Raw genomic sequence first — 25000 nt, 5'->3', positions numbered from 1 at the left:
TACTACCATATACTTCTAGTGGAGGCTGTGGACAGCAGTTGATCACTATATACTCTGTCTTGGGAGCACTGATGACAAGTCCAAGGTCAGCAGCAGCACTGGCAGTTCTGGTTAGCTGGGACTGGGCACGAGAAATGGAGGACTCAAGCAAGGCGATGTCATCTGTAAAGTCCAAGTCATTGAAGACTTTTGCTGGGTACCTTCTTGATTTAAGTGGGCACGTCAAAACTCCAGAGTCACCATCTGAAGACCTCAGCAGTAGGTAGTCCACCAAGATAATAAAAAGAAAAGGCGCCAATACATCACCCTGAAGCACTCCTGTGGTAATCCTAACCTAAATGGTTTGGAGATACTTCCATCAACCATCACTGACGTGCTAGAGTTGGTATACAGCACCTAGATTGCGTTGACCAAGGTTTCTGGGATGCCATAGTGACGTAAAACAGAGAACATCGCAGACCTATTGATGGAGTCGAAGGCCTTCTTGACATCCACAATGGTGACAATCAATGGAAATGGGTGGTCTCTAAAGCCTTCCATGATTCTTCGCAGACTATGGATTTTGCTGCAGCCTGGACGAAAACCTGCCTGGTTCTTTTGTAGCAGAGGGTCTAAGTGAGGTCGAATTCGGTTAAGGAGAATTTTGTCATAAACCTTGGAAGCTGTAGTTTGTCATTAGAGACAGATCACCCTTCTTCGGCAGTGGGATGATGCAATTGTCACCCACTGTTTAGGAGGCGACATGTTTGTGTACACCTCCAAGCAGAAGGCATGGATAATATCAATCATCTGGTCACCACCTCCTTGAAGAGCCTCTACAGTAATTGCGCAATCAAGGCCAGCAGCTTTGTTGGTTTTCATGGCTGCAATTGCTTTAGCTGTTTCTTCACGGGTGGGAGGATCATTGCAGATGGGGAGATCATTACTTGCCGGAGGAGGTAGGTCTGATGGAGTGAAGCCACTGTCATTGTTCAAAAGTGAACTGAAGTAGTCCTTCCTCTCCTCAAGAAGATGTTCTTCATTCTCGGGTGGGTCGCCATTCCTCAGTTTCACCTTGACGTTGGTTTTGATGTTGCACCCCGACAATGAATGGATTATATTCCAAGTGGTTGTATAATGACCTCTCTCTTCAGCTAAACGCATATCTTTCATTTGTTTGTTAAGTACAGCAGTCTTATCTACTTTGTAGGAGTCATTCAGTCTGGTGGTAAGGTTCTTCCACCTTGCTCTTGCTTGAGGAGCCTTTGTGGGTTGGAATCTCTTCTTAGCCTCATCTCTTTGTATTTTGAGTCTGGTGGTTTCTTCAGACAACCAGCTAGGCAAGCCATGAGTTTCCTGCTTTCCAAGGACGTCCTCTGCCACATCTCTTTCTGTGGTCTCTAAAGACTCGTACCGCTCTGATAAATCTATAGGTTGGTCATCCAAAGCCAGTGATTCTAACCGATTGGATAATTCGTGCTGGAACTCATCCTTAATGTCTGGATTCTGCAACTTTTTCCAGTTGAACTTTGGTCTTTTGCACGTTGTCTTCTTATTTGATCTTAAGCTAGTAAGAAGCTAAGGATGGATGCTTACGATACGATGATCGGAGTCCACTTCAACGGAGTTGTAGGCCCGACAGTTGCGCAGAGAGTTGACCCACTTGCTGTTGATGAAAATGTGGTCAAGCTGGTGTTTTGAACGTGCAGGGTGATTCCAAGTGGACAGCCTACCATGCGAATGGGGAAATGTAGACTGTGCTGGACGAAAGTTGTGCTCCAAGCACAAGTTGACCAATCTCTCACCATTATCATTTGTCTGATCATGGTAACAGTACCTCCCGACAACTTCAGGATGAGTATGATGACTGTCTGTACCTATTCTGGCTTTAAAATCCCCAGCAACAAGATTGATGTCACGTCTCTTGAGTTACTCTAGATGTTCTGCAAGGGAAGTGTAGAAGTCGTCCTTAACTGTTGTTGGGCCACATTCTGTTGGAACATACACAGTAGTGGAAAGCGTGGGATTCCCGTGGAATTTTGCATGGAGGATTCTTTTTGAGATGACCTCGACCTTCTGGATGCACTTATAGATTGACTTGGAGATGACAAAACCAATACCACCTATTCTTTGATTAGTGGCAGATCCATAAATAAACACCCAGTTCCTGTCCTCAGACCAAAGTTCTTCTGTTGGGCAGGTGGTGATTAGCCTGTGCTCTTGGATGCCGATGATGTCGATACCAACATCAGGACAGGCTGTGAACAGCTGATGCTACTTTCCTGTCTGAAAAAGTATACGTACATTATATGTTGAGATGACAAGGGTTTTGAAGGCAGACAAGCAACGATAATCAGGACCAACGGTTCGTGATGGTGTGCCGAGTTCCCACTGGCCCGTCATGAAATCAGTAGTAGACTGTCGCCCTGCTGCATTCCGTCGTTTTCGAAGTTTTCTTGTAATTTTCGGAGTCAGGTGATTTGCTAAGAATCGTTTCTATCCGGTCCTAGTAGTCTTTACGGGGGATTAGCCCTGCACGACTTATTTCCGGATTTATGTAGAAAAAAGGAAGGATATCGTTTCCATGATGGAACTGAAGGTGATGAGGGTGAAGAGTTCAAGTGCAGAATGCCCAGCCTGGGGGAGACCTTTGAGTTAACTACCCCTACCAGAAATGACAGCACCTGATGGTATTTCACTGTTCTCCAGCAGTTTAAGGAGCAAGTCCAGCCGGAACATAACTCACAAGGTGTTCCAGTACCACGGGTATTAAACCTTACAACCCCGTATAGTTGACACATCACCAGGAAAGATGACAGCGGACCTTCCATTAGCACACTGTACTCGTCTACGGCTCTACGGTAGCAGTCCATGCGAGGATGTTAAAAGCAAAGACTGCCCAGTCAACCCAGAGCCGATCAAATCAACTCATGATGAATCATATTTGAAAAGCGGGTTATAGACGAATCCCTTTGAAGCTATCAAATAGGTGGTACAAGTGTCTGCAAAACAGGCAAAGATTGCGGTCAAACGTATGGTGGCCTGGAATTGACAGACAAGCTGAGAGGTTTTGCAAAAAAATGTCATGGGTGCCAACTGGTAAGCCGCCCAGTCAACTCAGAGCCGATCAAATCACCCCTTTTACCAAGAGGCCCATGGCAATACCTGGCCTTTGATTTGTTAGGTCCACTATTATCCGGAGACTCTGTTCTAGTCGAAGTTGATTACTTAAGCAGATTTTATGAGATTAGAATAATACGGTCCACAACATCCGCGATTATTGAACCTTTGAAGGAGATTTTCACAACCCATGGTTTGCCACTGTCAGTGACCAGTGATAATGGACCATTTTCAGGTGTGTTTGAGCGATACCTGGAAGATCTGGTGTAATGCACCGGGAGACCACTCCTTTAGGGCCCTAAGCGAATGGGGAGGTCAAAGACGAAACAAACCTCTTTGAAAAGGATGAGAATTGCACAAGCTGAAGCAGGAAATTGCGAACAAAAATGCCAGAATTGAGAGAGAAAGGGATAGCAAGCGAGGTGCTTGACTGAGACAGTGGAATAAAGGCAAAAGCAAAGGTGTATGCAGACAAGAAGAGCAACGCTAAGGAATCGGACCTCAGTCCAGGTGACAAAATATAAAACTTAGAAACACTGTTTCCAGTGTTTCTGGAACCCAAGAATCAGTTTCCCCGGCAAGGCTGGAGTTCACTTAAGTTCTCTTTGAAATGAAAGTTTAAAAAAATAAAATAGTAAAAATAGAAGAAACCCCTCAGATATTGGCATCCAAGTACTGGACATGGAATGGGAAACCACTGGACGAAACCTCCGACCTCCGGCCTGAAACCATCCTCGGAGACCCCGGGGCAGTCAGTCGGGGCACGAGAATTATGTAGAGAAATTGTGTTGATTGCGTTTAACAAGAATATCGTGGAAAGGGATTTGGAAATTTTCCTCAAATTCAATTGTGAATTCACAATCATTTACCATGTACGCAACTTGCTTTCGTGAATAGATGCATTCTATCGACGTCGTGCATTGAACTTGCCGTTTCTTTTCAGAATCAATCCTTTGAATATTGGCAAAAAAAAAGAGACTTAGGAAACAGATGAAGGATCATGGCGGGTAAGACTAATTTGAAGAACTGCAAAGTGTGGAACCGCGGAAACTGCGGAACCTTGAAAATGACTGTTTTATTGAAACCATTTGTTAAAACCATGAGATTTACATTAATTTTTGTTGAGTAACGACTGAAACCTTCGATTATCGCGTTTCAGGGGCCATTTCTAGCTGATATCCGTGTATTTGCGCCATCTGATTCAAGTTAGACGATTATCTCGTGGATTGCGTAACAATTCACATTTAAAAGCTCCAAAAAGACGATCTCGCTTGGTTTGAGCACTTTTTCCCCTCAACATACAGGTCACGTGATGCCGTTTCCTGCCTGTCAATTGTCATTTTGGTTTATAGCTTTTTTGTACCTTGCCGCAGTATGCTTCCAGTTTTCCTAATCTTTTTCGTGTCGTTAGTTGGGTCTGTATAAGGTTGTTTTTGAATTTACTGGTGAGACTGGCTTCGGCCGGTAATCACTAGTTCGTTTGCCTTCTATGTTTGTATTACTTTCTTTAGTTTTACGGCGTGTATTTGACTTCAGGACAACGGCGGATTGCCAGCTATAACTACCACTGTTTTGAACAATCGCTTGTGGTTAAAAGGATAATTTGGTGCGTGGCGCGTTTGGTGGTGGGATGGTTGCCTTGATCTTGGCCAAGGCATACACCGAATTCATAAATGGCGGCCAACCTGGGTCGAGTTAGCGGCCAAACATGACACCGAGGCGTTTTGGGATAAACATGCAGTATTTTTGAGGAGGGAAGGAGAAAATGAACGATCGACGTGCGGAAAATTACATTCCTGGTTCTTCTTTTAGTTTAAGTGCCAGAAGGCCATCGGTATTAAGGAATGATGAGCTACGGTTGTGGCTGAAATGTTTGAACGATTATGCTTAAAGATCAAATTGTAAAGAGGTAAATTTTAACCTTTAGTAAGCTTACATAGTTCGATCCGGCTTAGGCTTATGGCATAATTGTGTAAAATCGAGTCATCTGTTTGAAGAAATTAAAAAGAGCTCTTGTTTTTCTTTTTGTTGCTATTGCTTTTTTAAGAGTCGAAGAATACATTATTCAAGGGAAAGACAGTTTTCTTATTAATTTGGATCCGGATTTGTTGTACAAAAAGCGAAACTTTGCCAAGCAGGGTGCGATTTGTGCTGTTGTTTACTCAAACTCTGGTGAGCTTTCTTATAAAAAACTGAGGCAAAATAGGTGCTCCCTGGTCGAGAAAATGCCGCTTTTTACGAGGCAGAAATGAAGAAGTTTAATAGGGAAAGCGGTTGGAAAGCACCATTTTGTCCCAACCAGCTGAAAGAGGGGGAAATCTCTTGAAGATCTATGTGTTGGTATTATTTACAAAGTTGGTAGTTGTACCTTGAATATTTTTAAATGTTTATATTATAGTTTAATTTATTCACATCTGTCGTATTGCACTGTCTCTTGGGGACAGTACAATACCTTACTAAATTAAACTGTTTACAACTGCTACAGAAAAGAGTACTAAGGATTATAACACAATAAGACTGGTGAGATCATGGCAGACCCCTGTTTACTAGATTAGGTATACTGAACATATTTCAAATTACTAAATTACAAATGGGTGAGCTTGTATACAAACATCAAAATAACTTGCTTCCTGATATTTAATGACTCCTATTTCACAAACATCAGAGAGGCCCATCGATATTGTACATGTGCAAGATCAAACCAAAATCTGTTTATACCTCGGCCAAGAACTACTTCTGGCAAATTCAGTTAGATTTGCCACAGCCGATAATTAGAATAAAGTACCTTAACATACAAAAAATGCTTCCTCTCTCCAGAGCTTTAGAAATGAGCTTAAAGTTCATTTGTTTACACCCAAAGCCTGAGAATGACATCTTGTTTAGCTATAGTTGCACTGTGTCATTGTTTTGCTTTATTTCGTCAGTTTTGTTTGCCACTTTCTAACTCAAACTTATTAATTAACCTAATTGCAGTCTATTTTATTTTATTTCTTGGTTTGCTCAACGTAGTCTATCACGTCTGCCTGCTATTTAATATTATATATTAATATTAATACGTTGTATGAATGCTAGATTAGGTGTGCAAAGACTACTAACCCTGTGGGTTTTTGCTCACACATCTCCACTCCACATTTCTGTGACATGTATTAGGAATTTGTATTGTTTTATCTGTAGAAATAAAGAAACCTATGAACCTAGGAGGACGAGTATCTTAAGAATAGAATGTACTAGCGACGACAAGCCCTTTTTGTTTTTGCTGTAAGTGCTATCACTGCTTCATGCAGAAAAATGACGAACCAATAATTTTAAAGCAGCCTTCACACAGCAAACTAGTTTGCAAACTCGTGTTGGCAAACTCAAGTTGGTGTGTGTGAAAGACACAACAACAGTTGTTAAACATGTTGGCAAACTATTGGAAAAAATAGAGACAAGTTGCCAACGTGTTTGCCGACTGTTTTTGTGCCGTTTACACACTCCAACTTGAGTTTGTTAAACTTGAGTTTGCAAACTCAAGTTTTCTGTGTGAAGATAATAAGATAGTAATGTGTATTGCATCTGGAGATGTTGTGGAACTCTGCTTGTTCATGGGTGGCGGCTAAGGCCGGTTATTGTAAACACTCTTTGGCTCTTACGCTTAAAATTTGTAAATTTTCCTTGTTTGGAAGTGGAGGTACACAAGATTTAATCAGTGATGCGGGAGCAAAATCCTGAGGCATACATTAGTAAGCTTCAAACCTCACCAGAGTTTGAATCAACAACAGCACAACTCGCACCCTACTTGGCAAATTTTCGCTGTGTACAACAAATTCGAATCCGGATCCATAAGAAAACTGTCTTTCCCTTGAATGATGTATTCTTCGACTCTTAAAAAGGCAATAGCAACAAAAAGAAAAACAAGAGCATTTTTTTAATTTCTTCAAACAGATGACTTGATTTCACGCAACTACGCCGGATCGAACGATGTAAACTTACTAAAGTTAAAAATTTACGTCTTTACAATTTAATCTTTAAGCAGAATCGTTCCAACATTTCAGCCAAAACCGTAGCTCATCATTTTTTTAATACCGATGACCTTCTCCCACTTAAAGAAGAACCAGGAATGTAACTTTTCGCACGTCGATCGTTCATTTTCTCCTTTCCTCCTTCGAAAATAAGGCGTGTGTATCCTAAAACGCCTCGATGTCATGACTGGCCGCCATTTATAAATTCGGTGTATTGCTCAGAAACGTGAGAGTGAACGCTACATTTACTTATCGCCGAGCAAAATCACATAAAGTGAATTTTTCAAAATATCAACTTTTACACTCAGGCAAAAATATGTAGGCGAAGCAACGATACGTTCCTTCTTCCATTCATGTTTACGGCATATTAAGTCTTATGTCGGAATACCCTTGTAAAAAAACAACAACAAATAATCACCGGAAGCAGGGACGTATGGCGTCATATTGGGGACAAAAAAGGACTTTACATTTCGTTGCGTCAAAAGGTCCTACACACGTCGATACCTCTTCTTCAGGTAATTGATTTCGTTTCTTCGTGACGTCGTTTTCGTGGTTGGGTCGTGATGCTCTGTTCTTATCGTTGTTGTCTTCTCTTCGTGAAGTCGTGTTGCTCTGTTGGTGTCGTCATGTTGCCCGTTTAGTCGTATTGGGTTCTTCGTGTCGTCGTGTTAGATATCAATTCTGCCGTGTTCCTGTTCCTATCGTAGTTGTCTTCTCTTAGTAAAAAGTTTCGACACTCAAAAAAAGTAAAAACAAACCATGCAAAAAGGAAACTTCGAGACTTAACAAAAACGCTTTCGAGATTCCAAGATCCTGCCAAAATTGTCCTGGTTTCCCTATGGCGTCAGATTGGGGACAAAATAGGAATTTACATTTTGTGGCTTCGAAAGGTCCTACACACGTCGATACCTCTTCTTCAGGTCGTTCATTTCGTTTCTTCGTGGCTTCGTTTTCGTGGTTGGGTCGTGATGCTCTAGATCTGTTCCTATCGTCGTTGTCTTCTCTTCGTGCCGTCGTATTGCTTTGTTGGTGTCGTCATGTTGCCCGTTTTGTCGCACTGCGTTCTTCGTGTCGTCGATTTGCTTGTTTCGTCGTATTCCTGTCTTCTTGTCGTCGTGTTGCTTTCTTTGTGTCGTCGTGTTGTCAATTTCGCCGTGTTCTTCAATTCGTCGACGGCTGCATAAAGTAGTCAGCGGTAAGTCACCATTTCCTGGTAGGTAGGTTATGTATGGGGACGACATATATTGTATTTGCTTTGGCAAAGCATATTACGTTCCTCTCTTATCTTCTACTTTTCTCTTGGGATAAATTTGGAAAACTGAGTTTATGGCTATTTTGGCAAGGAAACTTGCAATGTCTCGTGTAACCATGAACTTGTTTATTTCAGTGATGTTTTCATGCTTATGCGAAAATTGCGCGGCCGTGTTTTGTTTCGTCACTAGAGGGCCTAAAAGTTCAAGGAAAACAATAAACCCATTCTTTCCACTGAACATTCCCTTATCAAAATGTTTGCTTTTTACACAAACTGCTTCCGTCCACAAAATCTTTTATGTATGGGATGGTGTATCCATTGTATGGCATCAAAATTAGGCTAAGTGGTCTTGACGTTCCCCCTGATTCCCGGCTTGCATTACTTCGAAGATACCATCTTCTCATAGTCACTTTCAAGAACAGATTTGAAATGTTCAAATTTCCCACTTTTGTTTGGAAAAAAACACTCTTCTCCTTCTTCGTAGTCCTGTCTCTTTTAATGCAGCTAACGCCGGATTCTTGGGATGGAGTCTTATCTTGTTCTAAGTTGACAACACGCAGAAATTTTTCAGGTTGAATCATAATCCCAAGTTTCCCTTTTCCTTTTTCTCTTCCTTTCTGTGCGCGCATTCTTCTCCCTCCTCCAGAAAGAGAAGGGAAGGCCCTCCTGTAACCACAATGAAACCAAAATTAGAAAGCTTACGTCTTCTTTACCAGCCGTTTCGTCAAAATTATCTGGTTGGGTTCCATCCGGTCGATCCTTGTCTGGTTTAATAGCGCATTTTATCGAGTACAAGTTTTCGGTAACTTACTTCAAATCTCGCTCCACAGCCTCCAAAAAGGACTGTGCGACATCGCGGAAAGCGTTGATTTCTGTTGATGGATACCTTTATCATCATTTTTAATCTTTGCTATTGCTTCTTTTAAAATGGAAACAACTTGGTTCCTTGTCATCATTTTGTTATCATCATTTGGGCGACCATTTGGGCAAAATTGGCGGGAAACATTGACTCACCGTTGACTTATTTAGGCAGCCGTCGACGAATTGAAGAACACAGCGAAATTGACAACACGACGACACAAAGAAAGCAACACGACGACAAGAAGACAGGAATATGACGAAACAAGCAAATCGACGACACGAAGAACGCAGTGCGACAAAACGGGCAACATGACGACACCAACAACGCAATACGACGGCACGAAGAGAAGAGAACGACGATAGGAACAGAGCATCACGACCCAACCACGAAAACGAAGCCACAAAGAAACGAAATCAACGACCTGAAGAAGAGGTATCGACGTGTGTAGGACCTTTCGAAGCCACAAAATGTAAATTCTTATTTTGTCCCCAATCTGACGCCATAGGGAAACCGGACAATTTTGGCAGGATCTTGGAATCTCGAAAGCGTTTTTGTTAAGTCTCGAAGTTTCGTTTTTGCATGGTTTGTTTTTACTTTTTTTGAGTCTCGAAACTTTTTACTAAGGAGTCTCGGGCTCGGATTTTTAACTAGGCTCTCGGCGTGTCGGCGAGTCTCGGATTTTACCATTCACCACCTCTAGCAGTTGGTCATTGTTATTGTGACTTGTCACGCAATCCATCAGTTAATAAGCGAACGTGAATGAGATGGTGCAAATACGCAGATCATAGCTAGAAATTGCACCTGAAAAGTGGTAATCAGCGGATACAGTCGATATTTAACCAATATTAATGTTAATCGCATCGTTTTTATCATGGGGTTTCAAACAAAACAGTCATTTCTTTATGTTCCGCGGTTCCGCGGTCTGCGGTTCTTCTCATTAGTCTCACCCGATCATGGCCATATAGCAATTAATAGCCGTTTATAAAAATGCGACTTTTGCGGCAGGAATTAATCATTACATGAAAAGGTAGAAATTCTATGGGTATTTCAGCCAAAAATCAAACTTGTTGTTCTTTGATCCAAATCTGTAGCTTGTAATTTAATCATGTAATTATTTAATTTCAACATTCAATTTGGCAATTCAGACATTTGCATTGTTTATTTGATCAGTAAATTTGGCAATTCTCTGATCAAATAGACAATGTAAACGTTTTGAATAGCGAGATTGAATGTTAAAATTGTTGCTTTGACAATCACGCCACTAACTTGCATAATTTGAAAATTTCAGTTCAAGAATCAAAATGCGACCAAATACACTTGTCGCGTTCAAAAATGTCCATGGCTTCGTGAAAATCCAGCGATTTTGAGGTAGGAACATTCTTCAGTCACCGTCTCAACTTCCTCGCCTGAGGTGAAGTCCGCAAAACTAAAATAAAAAAAAGGTTAAAGTCTGGCAAATCCTCCAAATTGGTACTTTCAACTTTGCATAAATTACAGTTTTATGTGGGTAAGGTCAGTGGACATGCTCTTGAGGAGAGAAGTTGCGTTTGGCGTCGGTTACAAGATTTGGAAACACAAGTAACACAAGAGATAGCAAACATTTGCCCAAAGAAGACATCTTCGCCGACTACAGCAATGCCGTAAGTCTCCTTCCGAAACATGCTTCCGCCGTGAGCTGCCGAATAGCTAACCTTAATGACACTAAGGTCCAATATACAGACAATTCTTGGGAGGCAAATTCCCGTTTTGCACTTAAATCTGTTAACACAATGAACCAGCGAGAGAACAAAAGGGACACTTAGTCCTCTTTGGGTTCGACACGTCCTTCAGCCCCATAAATCATGGAACCCAATCCCCCACTCTCACCGGCGGTGCAACCATCACACCAATAACAGTCGTACCACTGATTTCTGAAATGCAGTTGCCTACACCAAGTAAGCAACGCTGACAAGAACACGACAAAAGAGAGCGAAGTAGTCGTTAAGCTACGAACGCAGACGTATTTCCGACGATCGTTTCTCTCCCCCGAAAAAGGAGCGAAACGACCTGCTGCCCATTTAGGTGAATTTTTCGTCTTGACCAAATTTAATTTATGCAACAATTATTTGCAAAAAATGAAAGAGGCTATTTAAAAAATAAATACAATGCAGTGTTTCTTTCCGGGGCTGATAATTTGTCAAGTTGTTTGGGATTTGAAGAGGATAAACACGTACCAAAAACAGTAGTTTGTGAGGTAATTTTAATTTACTCGGCTACTCTTCCTTCGATGAAATTGTTGTGATGCATTTTATTACTCCAGATCCTTATATATTTCGTCATGTTTGTGGCTTGCCTTGTGAGGTCGCCTAAATATCTGTCTAGGCTACTAAAAATCAGATAAATTATCCTTATCTTAATTTGAAAACCAGAGGTTGAGTGAAATAAGAAGACAAGGCCAATACGTATTGAGGTACAAGCAATTTGACCATGTATATATAACTTCCAATAACAGTGACTTTTTAAAGTCGAACACTTAAGTTGGTAAAACCTAGATGTAGATGTAGATAAAGACGTCGGAGGTTTCTTGGTTACTATAATGCGTCATAATAAGTCATTGTTTTTAAAGGCAAGACTTTTCCGAGAAGCAAATGACTGAGGCACGGTTTCATTTTATTTTCTCGCGGCAGTTTCTTTCGACTTCACAAGGAAAAGCCAGAGAATTTGAGCATTTGGTATGTACCAACGTTAAATGTTATCGGAGAACTTATCTCTTGCATTGCTGGACGATAGGGGGTATCTCCTAGCAGTATTTAACCGGTTTGCTTCATAAATTAAAGTTGCGCTCCTGCTGTTTGCTCCAACCGTCGAAGTTTTGCTTACCATCTTGTTAGGATAGGGAACAGATCTCATGGGTTCTAGTTTCATAGAAAGTTATGTATCATAAAGAAAGGAGTGGACAGGACATAGTGGATTCTCGGAAAAAAAACCCTGTGTCACTATAGGCGGGCAGGTTTTGGACAGATTTCCGTTGCCTTTGAACTACGTTTCTTCGGTCTGGTAAAAAAATGAAATATATGCCATTTCTAGGCTTGTTTTCATTGGCCATAGTTAAGCAAACGAGACGCAAAATTGACACCTGTTTGATGCTAAGTGCAGCATCGAGTAAAATTTACGGCGGGTCTAGCAACAGTTGGGAATTTTCTGGGTGATGCATCATTTGGTTTGCACACTGATCTTTTCGTTTTAGAAAATTTGTGTGATTGAATGTAAGTCTGTCTATGATATTTAATATTTCCTGGCATAGAAGCGGCTTGGTTGCCTTAGTTGAAGGCATCAATCTTCCGGTCAACCTCGTTCCCAGGGTCTCTCTTCTCTGCCTCCATTGTCTCAAAGATATATTTGAACATTTTTCTTTCTTTAAAAAACTACTCAGTGTGCAGACAAAAAAGAAAAAAAAAATAATAATAAATATGGAAAAACCTTCATGCTTAATGAAAAGAGTAGTTTTAAAAAACTAAAGAAAATCTCATGCACACTGAAATACTGGGGCCATGAGGCAAAACCAAACAACCCGAAAGTAAAGAAAAGCCGACTGCGACACCATCAGGCTTGTAAATGGCTGCGCAAATCCTCAGGGGTAGAGCGCAAGGAAGCGAGGGGGTATCTAGTCCAGTGCTAGTCCTTTCCCCGACTCCCTCATGCCGAGCCAAGAAATGAAAAAGAAAAGAGCCGATATTAAATCTATAAACTGACGCTATCAAAATTGTGAAGTTGATTAAGGAAAGATGAAAATAACACCTACTTAAAACTCATTAACCAGGTGTATCCTATAAGTTATGAAATGAAATTATAGTTAAAAATAAAGACAAAATAAAATAAAACTTGATTACTTACTTATAAGAAAAATCCGGCAAAAATCTTTAACTTTATTCTATTGAATTAAACTCAATAGAAAAGTACATAGTACATCTTTGAAGGTAAATTTTAAATTTACGATCAGACAGATCTTATACAGATGCCTTAAAGATTGCTAACTAGCATCCACAAAGTTATAAATACAAGATTGCATTGTTAAAACCGGTGCACAAGGCTCCATATGTTGTGATAATCTACCATCGTCTTTAGGTGCCAGTATAATCTGTGGAAGAGCATCGATACATCCGTCTAGGACACCTGACTCTGTTGTTTTACTTCCTTTAAACTCGAGATTTGCGCAGATGTCGATTAGATACAGAGGCGCGGCGCTATGGAACATCACGTTAGCCAACGATCGTTTAATCGTAGACGCGAGTTGCAAATCTTTACCAACCAAGTTGAAAGACTGCAGGATTCTTGAATTTTAATTTTCGCGCTACGTCAATTTCCTCTACAGATTTTAGCGACTATGATAATGATGATGATAAAATAATGATAATGATAATGATAATGATAATGATAATAATAATGATGATGACGATGACGATAACGATAACGATAACGATAACGATAACGATAACGATAACGATAACGATAACGATAACGATAACGATAACGATAACGATAACGATAACGATAACGATAACGATAACGATAACGATAACGATAACGATAACGATAACGATAACGATAACGATAACGATAACGATAACGATAACGATAATGATAATGATAATGATAATGATAGTAATAATAATAATAATAATAATAATAAAATCGATACAATACATATCGAAAGTTACAAAAGTCATAGAAAATAGAGTATTATTTAAAAACTAGAATGATAACATCATATTCTTAAATTATAATTGAAGCATAGCCTATTTACAAAACAGCGTTTGAAACACTTAGTTTTAACTATAGAAGTAACTGAAATGTCTTTTTTCGAAGCCTTTGGCAATAGTCCTTTACAGTCGATAAGAATATAACGGATGGTGTTCGTCCTCTGGAATTTTATCGTAGAGCTTTATGACAGATTTTTCCAAAGATCATAAATACTTAATTTGTCTGAGATATAGGGTCTTTTATGCATCTCTTTAGAAAGCAATCCATAACAACAAGGTCAGCCTTGCTAGCATCATAATTCGAGAGTCCATTGGGCAATTTAGAGAGCACAATTGATTTAAAAAGAAGGTCGGCGACATCTTTCTGCCCGTAGGTAGCCCTCTTTCCTTAATCCCCAAACAAACAAACAGAGGCATTTGGTGTTAGCCTCGCATAATTTGACCTTGACATGTTCGGAAAATTTACAGTTGGATTGGAAAGTTACACGGTCATATTGCCTAATTTCAACATTTCGTGTGTACTGAATTATTACATTTCTTTCCAATAATTGGCTTCTGACATTTAGCCGTATTACATACATTTCATTCTGTTATTGTTAGTCCAATCCATAACCTGTGTAAGCGCTCTCTCAGAGTTGTCCAAACTTTCATTCACGGTAACCGGTATAGTGGAATCGTCCGCGTACTTAACCATCGATACATCGTCTAGCTTAGTGTCGGTTTCCAGATGGTCCAAAAACAAATTGAAGACATGAGTTTCACTTACAACCCCTTGCGTTGTTCCTAGTTATTGTTAGTCCAATCCATAACCTGTGTAAGCGCTCTCTCAGAGTTGTCCAAACTTTTGTTCACGGTAACCAGTATAGTGGAATCGTCCGCGTACTTAACCATCGATACATCGTCTAGCTTAGTGTCGGTTTCCAGATCGTCCAAAAGCAAATTAAAGATATGAGGTCCACTCACAAACCCTTGCGTTGTTCCTTTACTGACCATCATCCAATGACACCGTACTGTTGTATACCAGGCTTTGCTTCCTATCAGACAGATAGACAGACAGATTATATATATTTTAGTTGCATTTTTTACATGTATTTGTAATTGTTGTCAGTTCTTAGTTCTTTCAGACTCCAACGTTTAGTTTAGGTGAGTCATAATACGTAATTTTTGGGACTTTCATAAGCGTAAGTTACACACGCCATAACTAAGAGACACGCGTCGGCTGAATGAATCAACTTTCTATCAAAAGTAGCGCACGCAAGACACCGGAAGTGAAAATACGGCGTAAAAGATTCTGGCATATTTCAACCATCACATTTATAGGCTTTTTGTGTGGAAATGGATGTCTAGTCGGAAGCTGCCTTGTTTGACTGCGAAATTGCAGTCAAGTAAGCGAATTTACTACACTTTAGGTTGACTTTTAAATTAGATAGATTTTTGCTGTTGATGTAAACTGAAGAGAGAGGGAGTAAAGATTGTCAGTCAAACGGAAATGTTGTGAAAGAGATTACCGTGTGTGTAATTTCAGTTTTAGTTGTTGATTAAAATAGTTGGTTATTCTTTGCAAGGCCTGTGTTTATTTACTAATGTCAGCTCAAAGGTGTTTGATCTGTTTGATCAATGTAAACTGTATACAGTAATGACGATTGTACTTTTCGCAGAAGCATTGTTTTGTGGGGTTACAAACGGGAGCTACATCTAGGTATGATTATTTTACCGTGAAGTAATCAGGTAGGTATTGCAATATGACGTAATACAAAAGCGCGTACTATTTGCAGCGTGACACCAAACATCAAGGTGTAAACTAAAACATGAGAAACGTGTTGTAATGCTGCAATTGTTTGTTAAGTTCCGGCTTGATCTTATTTATATAAAAAGCTTATTTGAGTTTTAATCAATTGAGTTGCTGGCAGAATCCAGAATACTAAAGCACGAAGGGGAGTATTTGTTCTTACATAAAGGAGATGTGTTGAAATGCTTAAAAATATGCGAGTTTTTATCGCTTTCCGTGTGTTCCTTCATCCTGGTAGAAAAGTGGCGACTAGTTTTGCCAATATAACGGGAATTACAACCCGCACAAGAAAATTGGTAAACTACCATGGATTTTAGAGCAACAGGAGTACGATCTTTAACACTAAACATGTTTTTAATTTTGATTGAAGTGACAACTAATTTGATAGTTAGGTCAGATTCAACTCACAACCATATTTGGTAACTCACGTGACCAAAACAGAAAATGCCTAAAGACTTTCACGGGTTAACTGTATTTCACAAATTTGTAACCCAACAGTAGGAGAACATTCTGACACAAAGACTGTAGCATGGATTTTAAAAGAAAGTTTTTTTCTCGAAAAAGTTATGACGTCATAAGGACCTCTTTTGATGCACTTTCAAAATATCAGTTCCAATTTTTGTCCAAATAGGAATTCCATACTGCGGTTTACGAAAAATGATGGGACGATTCCCATCCAGTGAAAAAACAGCCTCTTCTGTTCGTTTCCAGAGAGCTTTTACCTGTTTTTCCCTGAGATGCATGGCAGAGGACTGGGACTAGTTGCACATTCGCCTTTTGATTGATGTCAGATTTTCATTGGAAAAGTTACTTTATAGAACCACCCGTGCAACCTTTTAATAGGGCTCTTTGACTAAAACGCTTTCTTAGCAACCATTGCCTTTCTGTAGTTAAGTGCCACCCTCCGTAAGGATTTTGCCCACCCTAGTGCCAAACCCTCAAATTCTTCCTCTTTTCCCTGACGTAACCGAACCATGGAACCAATCCAAAGACGAACACCAAGCGCATTTTTCTTCATAACGCGGTTCTTAACGTGAGCTCACTTTCCCAGAGCAAGGCATTCAAAGTAGCGGGAAAACGACGCAGCGAACGCCGTATCTTATGATGACCAAAAAGTTTGAGTTTTCACGAGAAGGAAAAGAACTGAGACTTACCATGTCACAGGCCGACATTACAGTTGGAAGATTAGCAAGCGCCTTTGAGGTTAGTGTTTGGGTTTATTTTTCATCTTGTCCACTTAAGTTTAGGTCTTAAAAGTTTGGATTGCTCAATGACAAAACATGTAAGCACGCCGCTGAAGTGGAACCTTGAGAGAGCAAAGGCTTGTTTCATTTTTCCCTCGTCAGTACTGTAGGTATCAAGGTTATTCTTTCTTTCTTTTTTTCGATTATGAAAATGATATTTCAGTGGGCTTTCCATTTTGATATCTGGAATATTGACTATACAATCCCGATTTTCGGATTTTCACTCGAGCACAAGATCTGAGAACAGATTCCTACACGTATTTTGTTTATCTTCACTTTTTCGTAACTGAATTGTATTTGCCATTTCACACCTTTCCTGTTTTGCTTCATTGGCATAGAAGTCAGGTGTATTGTAACCAAGGAGGGACTTTTATGCAGGTCTTTGCTTTCATTGCAGCGGTGCAAAGGAAAGGGAGTTCCATGCTATGTCTTAAAAACATGAGAATTACATTTTTTGCTTTTAATGTTTCTGTCTTCTAGGTGTCTTCAGAATCTCTATTTATCAAAGAGGAATGGGGAGATGTTACCTTTTGTTACCTTTTGGGAGTCAGGGTGGCTTAGTGGTTATCTATCGGGCCTCCCACCACTGCGAGCCGGGATTCAATTCTGGCCTCGGCCAGCATGTGGGCTGAGTTTCAGTCGACCTCAACCTGACTCGAGGGTTTTTCTCCGGGTACTCCGGTTTTCCTCCCTCATCAAAATCGACTCACAGCTAATTGACATCTAGCTGTGGTGCTGTGCTCCGACATCAAACATGGACTGTATAGCGGCAGCCAGAGGCGCCTTTGTATGCTTTCAGCCCGATGTTGTGAGCCGCGCCCTTCGCAATTCAGTCCTCGACTGCAAGTAAGGGTGATTAGCACTAGCAATATATATATATATATATATATTGAAAAATACGATGATGCCATGCCTCGTATAATATTAAATAACTTATGAAGACTTCTTAAGGCAAATTGATTATAATGGAACGTCAAACGTTTCGCCGGTTAGGGCTTCATCAGTGACTGATAAGTTATTTTACAAGACAGAATATATAACAAGTAAAGAACAATGGTCTTTGATCAGGTTCATTAAGCCTGCTAGTGTATGGTCAGGACACGTCCAATACAACCATTCATGACGGTTTCAGTGTTTTTCTTACTGATTTCATCAGACACGCAAGATCATTGAAGCGCTCGAAATCAGAAAGAAAAACACTGAAACCGTCATGAATGGTTGTATTGGACGTGTCCTGACCATACACTAGCAGGCTTAATGAACCTGATCAAAGATCATTGTTCATTACTGGTTATATATTCTGTCTTGTAAAATAACTTATCAGTCACTGATGAAGCCCTAACCGGCGAAACGTTTGACGTTCCATTATAATCAATTTGCCTTAAGAAGTCTTCATAAGTTATTTAATATATATATATATATATATATATATATATAATTACTTGCGTAGGAAAGGAAAAATTAAAACATTAAAACACTACAGATCTGTTTCGAAAGGGCCTGATGGTCCTCTCTCGTCAGGTGCATAAAACACTGCCTGGCTAACTTTCCTTTTATAAGTTGATGGTTCAAGCATTCCTTACCATTCCTTATTTGGTTGCGTGCCGGCACGCACTCGCCAGTTCGTTCCTTTTGTTCAGGGTGCCTGCTCCCGGTTTACAGATGATGAAAATTTTTTCCGTAATGCAAAGATTACATCTCTTTGTTACGTTTGAATAAGGTCTGGCGCGAGCCAGTACTTTCCAGGTTATAGCAAATTCCGTTTTGCTGTCCTTTAGGGACCAGATGTGTTTGCTCAACTCCGTTGCGTTCCTTTTGGAAGTGCCCAAGTCGCAAGGTATAAGAACAAAAGGAACGCAACGGAGTTGAGCAAACACATCTGGTCCCTAAAGGACAGCAAAACGGAATTTGCTATAACCTGGAAAGTACTGGCTCGCGCTAGACCTTATTCAAACGTAACAAAGAGATGTAATCTTTGCATTACGGAAAAATTTTTCATCATCTGTAAACCAGGAGCAGGCACCCTGAACAAAAGGAACGAACTGGCGAGTGCGTGCCGGCACGCAACCAAATATTTGATAAGGAATACTTGAACCATCAACTTATAAAAGGAAAGTTAGCCAGGCAGTGTTTTATGCACCTGACGAGAGAGGACCATCAGGCCCTTTCGAAACAGATCTGTAGTGTTTTAATGTTTTAATTTTTCCTTTCCTACGCAAGTAATTATAACGCTCCAAGATTGTAGAGCACTCTTCGACTCAAAGATAAGGTTTTCACGTTTCTATATATATATATATATATATATATATATATATATATATATATATATATATATATATATATATAACGAAAATGGTAGATCCAACCTATCGAACCTTTTGGATGGATCTTCCTTACTAATGATGGGACAAAGTCAAGCAGATATATCAAGAAATGTGGGAGATGAAAACTGTCTTGTTTATACACCAACAAACAAGCCCCCAACAAAATACAAAGTGCTATCCAGACCCTTTTCCATTAAAGGAAAGGGGACTGCTACCTTTGCTTGCAAGATCATCCTCGCTAACAAATCTGGAAGGACTTTTTCAGAGTTGGATCAAACCTACATTAACATTAATGATGACAATGTCATCATTAATGTCGGATACATTTCACAGAAAGTGAGGAAAAAGTGGGGTGACAATGTGATGCTGCATAGTGGCAATGGCCTTCCAATCCAAGATGAGGAAGGAACAAGAGGTAAGAATGAATAACATTACAAATTACAGTTAGTGCTATTTGTCAACAAAACATACTATAAATTCAATTTAATCTCTACTGGGGTAGCTTAAAAACATTTGTATTTCCATTGCTGTGGTCTATAACATTTCTCTCTTAACCCAATAACCACTCAGGCGCCCTAGGACGAGTAAAATCTGTTAACTCTCACTCCCGGGAGTCAATGGGTTAAGCTATATCATTGTTGCAATCCTTTAAAAATTAAAATATACTATCAGCTTTATAAAACTATGTGCTATCAACACTATAAAGTCTCCGCTTACGAGCCAGAAGGCTCATCAGGCCGGCGCTTATCTCCGGTTTCTGTAGCATGAAGCGACTAGGAGTATTTGTACTCCCCCCTGGATGGGATGCTAGTCCATCGCAGGGTTACCCCCAGCATTACGCCGGTACCCATTTATACACCTGGGTGGAGAGAGGCACCGTGAGAGTAAAGTGTCTTGCCCAAGAACACAACACAATGTCCCCTGCCAGGCCCCGAACCCGGACCACTCGATCCGGAGTCGAGCGCACTAACCATGAGGCCACCGCGCCTCCCGCGCCTATAAAATTTACTATTGACTATAATAATTGTTATTGTTGTTTGCCATACCTTAAGCATCAATATGGAAGATGATAAGTTAAATTTCAACTACATGAAAGCTGTCACTTCTTACGCAATAAGACATCTTCATTGTCTACACTTTGGATGGGCTTAGATAAATTCAGCAACATTTAGGGTATGCACAACCAACAAAAAGGTGCACAGTGATTTCAGTAAAGTAGTTGTCATTCATTAAAATTTTCCTTAATTAAACAACGACAACTGGAGAAAAATGTCTTGAAATTTTATGCTATCCATAACCACTGAAAACACTACAATGTCAGTGTAGAACCCATGTCCTTCAACAATGCTGTTGATACCCAGGGAGGATGAGTAAAAAATAGCTATTAGGTATCTAGTTTGCCACTGAATGAAATAATAATTATTAATTTTGTTGTGATATATTTCCACACAGGGTCTAAATTCTGGAAGTGCCCAAGTCGCAAGGTATATGCCTTAAAAATGTATTTATCATGGGTTACGTAACCTTTTCTTTGGGGTGTTACATGGTATGATGTTTTTTGTCGCTTCATTAGCGCCAGGCTATATATATTCGAGTTGTCCTCATTTATATTCATTCGCGTCTTACGACCGTCCCTACGCCCTCAAAATTATGTCCGATGTTGAAGACGTTATTCCAGCGAACACAGATTTTTCTAGCAGCGGCCTTTTGCCGTCTTCGCTTCCTAAACAACCTTCGTCTCAATCTCTCGAAGCTTCAGTACCATTCCAGTCTTCAGAATCTAGTGATATAGCGTCCGCGTTCTCTCTATTTAAGGAATATTTCGACAAAAAGTTGGGCGCCTTGAAGCGCGATATTCAAGACGAATCGTGCAGCAATACCGATTCTGTGGCCAAAAAGCTTAAAGAAGAATCCAAGATCACATTTAGATTCGAAGGTAATAAGAAACAGTTTCAATTCAACTCCGACCTCGCAGAAAAGGTGAAGTCGGCGTCAGTTGCTCTCGGGAAGAGAAAATTAGACCTTGTTAAAACTCAATTGGAAGAACTAGACTCTGACATCAAAAAGCGCAACAAACTTATCAGACTGGCAGACAAGTCCGCCGCCGGTTGGGATTTGGTGAACGAGTATTTATCAGACGTGCTGGCTAGCGGGTCCGAGGACGAGAAGCGTATCCGCCGTGCCGAGCAGAGGACCCTTCGTAAACGCAACCAACGACAACAGAAAGCGAAGCCATCAAAACAAGGTTATTCACAACCCCAATCTTCTACCACAACTACCGCCTTTGCTGACCAACATTCATCATCCTCCAGACCTTTTTCTCGTACTTTTGGCGCTTTCAGAAAACCAAGACCAAGCGATATTTGTTTCGCCTGCGGCCAGCAAGGCCATTGGAGATCTCAGTGTCAAGTTAATCCTCAAACCAGATCTTCGAGCTCGGGGCAGTCCTTTCCTAGTTCTTCTGGTTTTTCGGGCATTGGAGGTAAATAGGACCACAGGATTAAAAGCTTGTTCTCCAAGGTTAGATATTAGCTTTAGTCCATTTGTTAGACATGTATCCTTCTTATTTGGAGTATTTCAGGGAAAGGGACTCTATTACTTTAGCCGATTTCGATTACGATCGCAATCTATTTGAATTTACACAGAATTCCACATTGCCAGTACTTAAGGGTAGACTTAGGTCCTGTTTAGGTTATTGGCACACTATTTGCGCCAACAGTTTTGTTATCGATATTATTAAATTTGGTTATCGGATTCCATTCATTAGTACACCTTGTCAGACGCGTTTTTCTAACAATCAGTCAGCTCTTAATAACGCTTCTTTCGTGGAGTCGGCTATCGCTGAATTAGTCCACACTCACGTCGTCGTTGAGTTACCCTTTATTCCACACGTCGTGAATCCGCTCTCTGTCTCGATACAGTCCTCAGGCAAGAAGAGGCTTATTATGGACTTACGTCATGTCAATCATTTCGTTAGGAAACAGAAGTTTAGGTGTGAAGATTGGAGAGTTTTATTATCATACGTTAATAAGGGCGACTACCTTTTCAGTTTCGATCTCAAGTCCGGATATCACCATATTGATATTTTTCCGGATCACCAAACTTTTCTAGGTTTCTCCTGGGTTTTTTCTGGTACCGTTCGGTATTTTTGTTTTGCATCACTTCCGTTCGGTCTAAGCTCAGCCCCATATGTCTTTACCAAGTGTCTCAGGCCACTCGTTAAGTTTTGGAGGTCCAACGGGATTAAAATTGTTGCGTTCCTCGACGATGGGTGCGGAAAAGGGGACTCACTGCCTATGGCCAAGGAAAATTCATTGTTTGTGCAATCATCCTTAAGCAGTGCGGGGTTTGTTGCCAATTCCGCCAAATCACTATGGACCCCCACTCAGACGCTTGTTTGGTTGGGTTTAAACTGGGACTTAGTTATCGGTACCATTTCTATTACCGATATACGTATTTGTAAATTCGTTGCTCTGATTGACAAATTTCTCCTATCCGCACCTTATGTTACGGCTCGCGATTGTGCTGTTATCGCAGGTCACGTTATGTCCATGTCGCCAGTTTTGGGCAACCTGACTCGCCTCAAAAGCCGTTTCCTTTACAAGGTCATAGAATCCCGCCGCAGTTGGGATTCCCGTTTTAACATCGGGCTTCATAACGATTGCCTCTCTGAAATATTTTTCTGGAAAAACAATATCGTTAGTCTTAATACGAGAGCTATTTTGCCTTATGATGCTCCCCTTTTGTTTAGCTATTCGGATGCTAGCAGCGTCGCCTGCGGGGCTTTTGTTGTGGGCACTAACGAGGTGTCCCACCGTATGTGGACTGCTTGCGAAGCAGTTAAGAGTTCTACCTGGAGAGAACTTAAGGCTATACAATTTGCCTTAAGTGCGTTCAAAGACTCGGTTCGGGGTAAGTGTGTAAAGTGGCATTCTGACAGCCAAGGGGCAGTTCGTGTCGTGGAGATAGGGAGTCCTAATGCAGAATTGCACTCTATTGCGCTTGATGTTTTCTATTTTTGTCGAACTCACAATGTCACACTTATTCCCCAGTGGGTTCCCAGGGAACTTAATGCTTGTGCTGACGCGATTAGCCACATTGTAGACTTCGATGATTGGTATACAACCCCCGAGTTCTTTACACACTTGGACCGCCTTTGGGGCCCACATACAGTCGACAGGTTCGCGAATGCAGCCAACGCCCATCTTCCCAGATTCAACTCTAGGTTTCGCGTACCCGGCACTGAAGCTGTTGACGCTTTTTCAATCTCCTGGTATGGAGAGAATAATTGGCTAGTCCCTCCCGTCCACTGCATTTCTAGGGTGGTTCAACATCTCCTCGTATGTGGTGCGGTTGGTACTTTAGTCGTCCCTTATTGGCCGTCTAACGTGTTTTGGCCTTTCTTGTTCGCAAATGCAATTCATTTTCAACCGTATGTCCTTGAGTACATTCATTTTCCTGACCCCTCAGGGATTTTTGCCCTCGGGTGTTACAAAGATTCACTCATTGGTTCAGATAGGTTTAACAGCGCGGTGTTGGCAGTCAGAATTGGCACTAAGGGGCCTTAGTTTTCTCAAGCCGAGTGGCTTTATGCTGGCCCGTGCGTTTTTAATTCCGCTCGTCGGGTTATTTGTCCTCGTTTCGCATGAAACTAGCTCGCCGAGTGGCTTGTTTACCGTGGTTTTTTGAGTTGGCTCACTCGGCCTTAAATATTTTTCCATCTGGCTAGGGGCATATTGCTGTATTGACTCCCAGTGCGTGTATTGAGGTATTTTTGCCATATGTTTTTCTTCTTATCCTCGTAGAAGTTCTCAAAGATGCCTTGCAGCCTAATTTTCAACAGGTTGAAGACGGGCGACTCCGGGCACTGGTTCAAGATCTACCTGCAGTTCTTCTTAAATCCAAAGCCGTTAGTACCGCGAGGAAGTATGAAAAGGGGTTCAATACGTGGAGGAAATGGGCCTCTCAGTTTAATGAAATTGTTATATTTCCCACTTCTAGTGTGCACGTTTCATTCTTCTTTCTTAGCTTGATTCAAGAATCTTCTTCTCGCAGTACTATTGACGAAGTCCATTATGGGCTCAAGTGGGTGCACGATTTGGCAGGTCTACCCGACCCCTGTAATTCCTCGTTAGTGTTACCTTTAATAGAATCTGCTAAGAGGCTTCTCAGTGTCCCTGTTAAAAAGAAAGAGCCGGTGACCCCCGAGGCTATTCAGCTTTTAGTTTCTAAGTATGGATCGTCTTCAGCTAGTTTGTCTGACTTACGTGTGCTTACTTTGTGCCTTTTGGGTTATGCAAGGTTTTTTCGCTTTAACGAGTTGGTTCAGTTACGCAGGTGTGACTTTCAGTTTGAAGATTCTTTTATGAGAGTCTTTGTTCATCGAAGTAAGACTGACGTTTACAGGGACGGGGCTTGGGTTGTTATCGCTAAGACCTTCAAGCATACATGTCCTTATTTATTAGTTCAACGATATTTTGCGGCCGCTTCTTTTTCAGCAGACAGTGAAGAATTCATTTTTCGCCCTGTCGTTTTTCTTCGCAGTACCGGAACCTATAAATTGCGCGGGTCTGTTCCTCTGTCTTATACTAGAGCGCGGGAGATAGTGCTTAGTACTTTCGATTCCATCGGCCTTCCCAAGCAAGACTATGGTCTCCATAGCCTTAGGGCCGGAGGTGCCTCTGCTGCTG

At 40.9% G+C, this 25000-nt stretch overlaps 3 protein-coding genes across 3 annotated transcripts in view; 2 read left to right on the top strand and 1 right to left on the bottom strand.

Moving 5' to 3' along the window:
- The window catches only part of LOC138054164 (uncharacterized), an 8607-nt gene extending 266 nt beyond the window's left edge, over positions 1–8341 (bottom strand). The window contains exons 1-3 of the mRNA XM_068900657.1: positions 8010–8341; positions 691–1546; positions 1–334 (exon numbers count right to left, since the gene is read on the bottom strand). The exon at positions 1–334 is cut by the window's left edge and continues 266 nt beyond it. Of these exons, the coding sequence (XP_068756758.1) occupies positions 1–334; positions 691–1546; positions 8010–8341 (1522 nt within the window). The remainder of the gene's footprint in view (positions 335–690; positions 1547–8009) is intronic.
- Positions 8342–11428: 3087 nt separating this feature from the next.
- LOC138050656 (neuropeptide FF receptor 1-like) overlaps positions 11429–25000 on the top strand; it is a 77301-nt gene continuing 63729 nt past the window's right edge. The window contains exons 1-2 of the mRNA XM_068896963.1: positions 11429–11447; positions 11881–11925. The gene's annotated coding sequence lies outside the window, so the exon portion shown is untranslated. The remainder of the gene's footprint in view (positions 11448–11880; positions 11926–25000) is intronic.
- The window catches only part of LOC138050655 (neuropeptide FF receptor 1-like), a 27457-nt gene continuing 22099 nt past the window's right edge, over positions 19643–25000 (top strand). The window contains exons 1-2 of the mRNA XM_068896959.1: positions 19643–19725; positions 20763–20794. The gene's annotated coding sequence lies outside the window, so the exon portion shown is untranslated. The remainder of the gene's footprint in view (positions 19726–20762; positions 20795–25000) is intronic.

The sequence above is a fragment of the Montipora capricornis genome, chromosome 6 (genome assembly GCF_036669925.1).
Source record: "Montipora capricornis isolate CH-2021 chromosome 6, ASM3666992v2, whole genome shotgun sequence".
In the NCBI taxonomy this organism is placed as follows: Eukaryota; Metazoa; Cnidaria; class Anthozoa; order Scleractinia; family Acroporidae; genus Montipora; species Montipora capricornis.
Note: the sequence above shows the minus strand (reverse complement) of the source record. Positions and strands in the feature narration are given on the sequence as shown.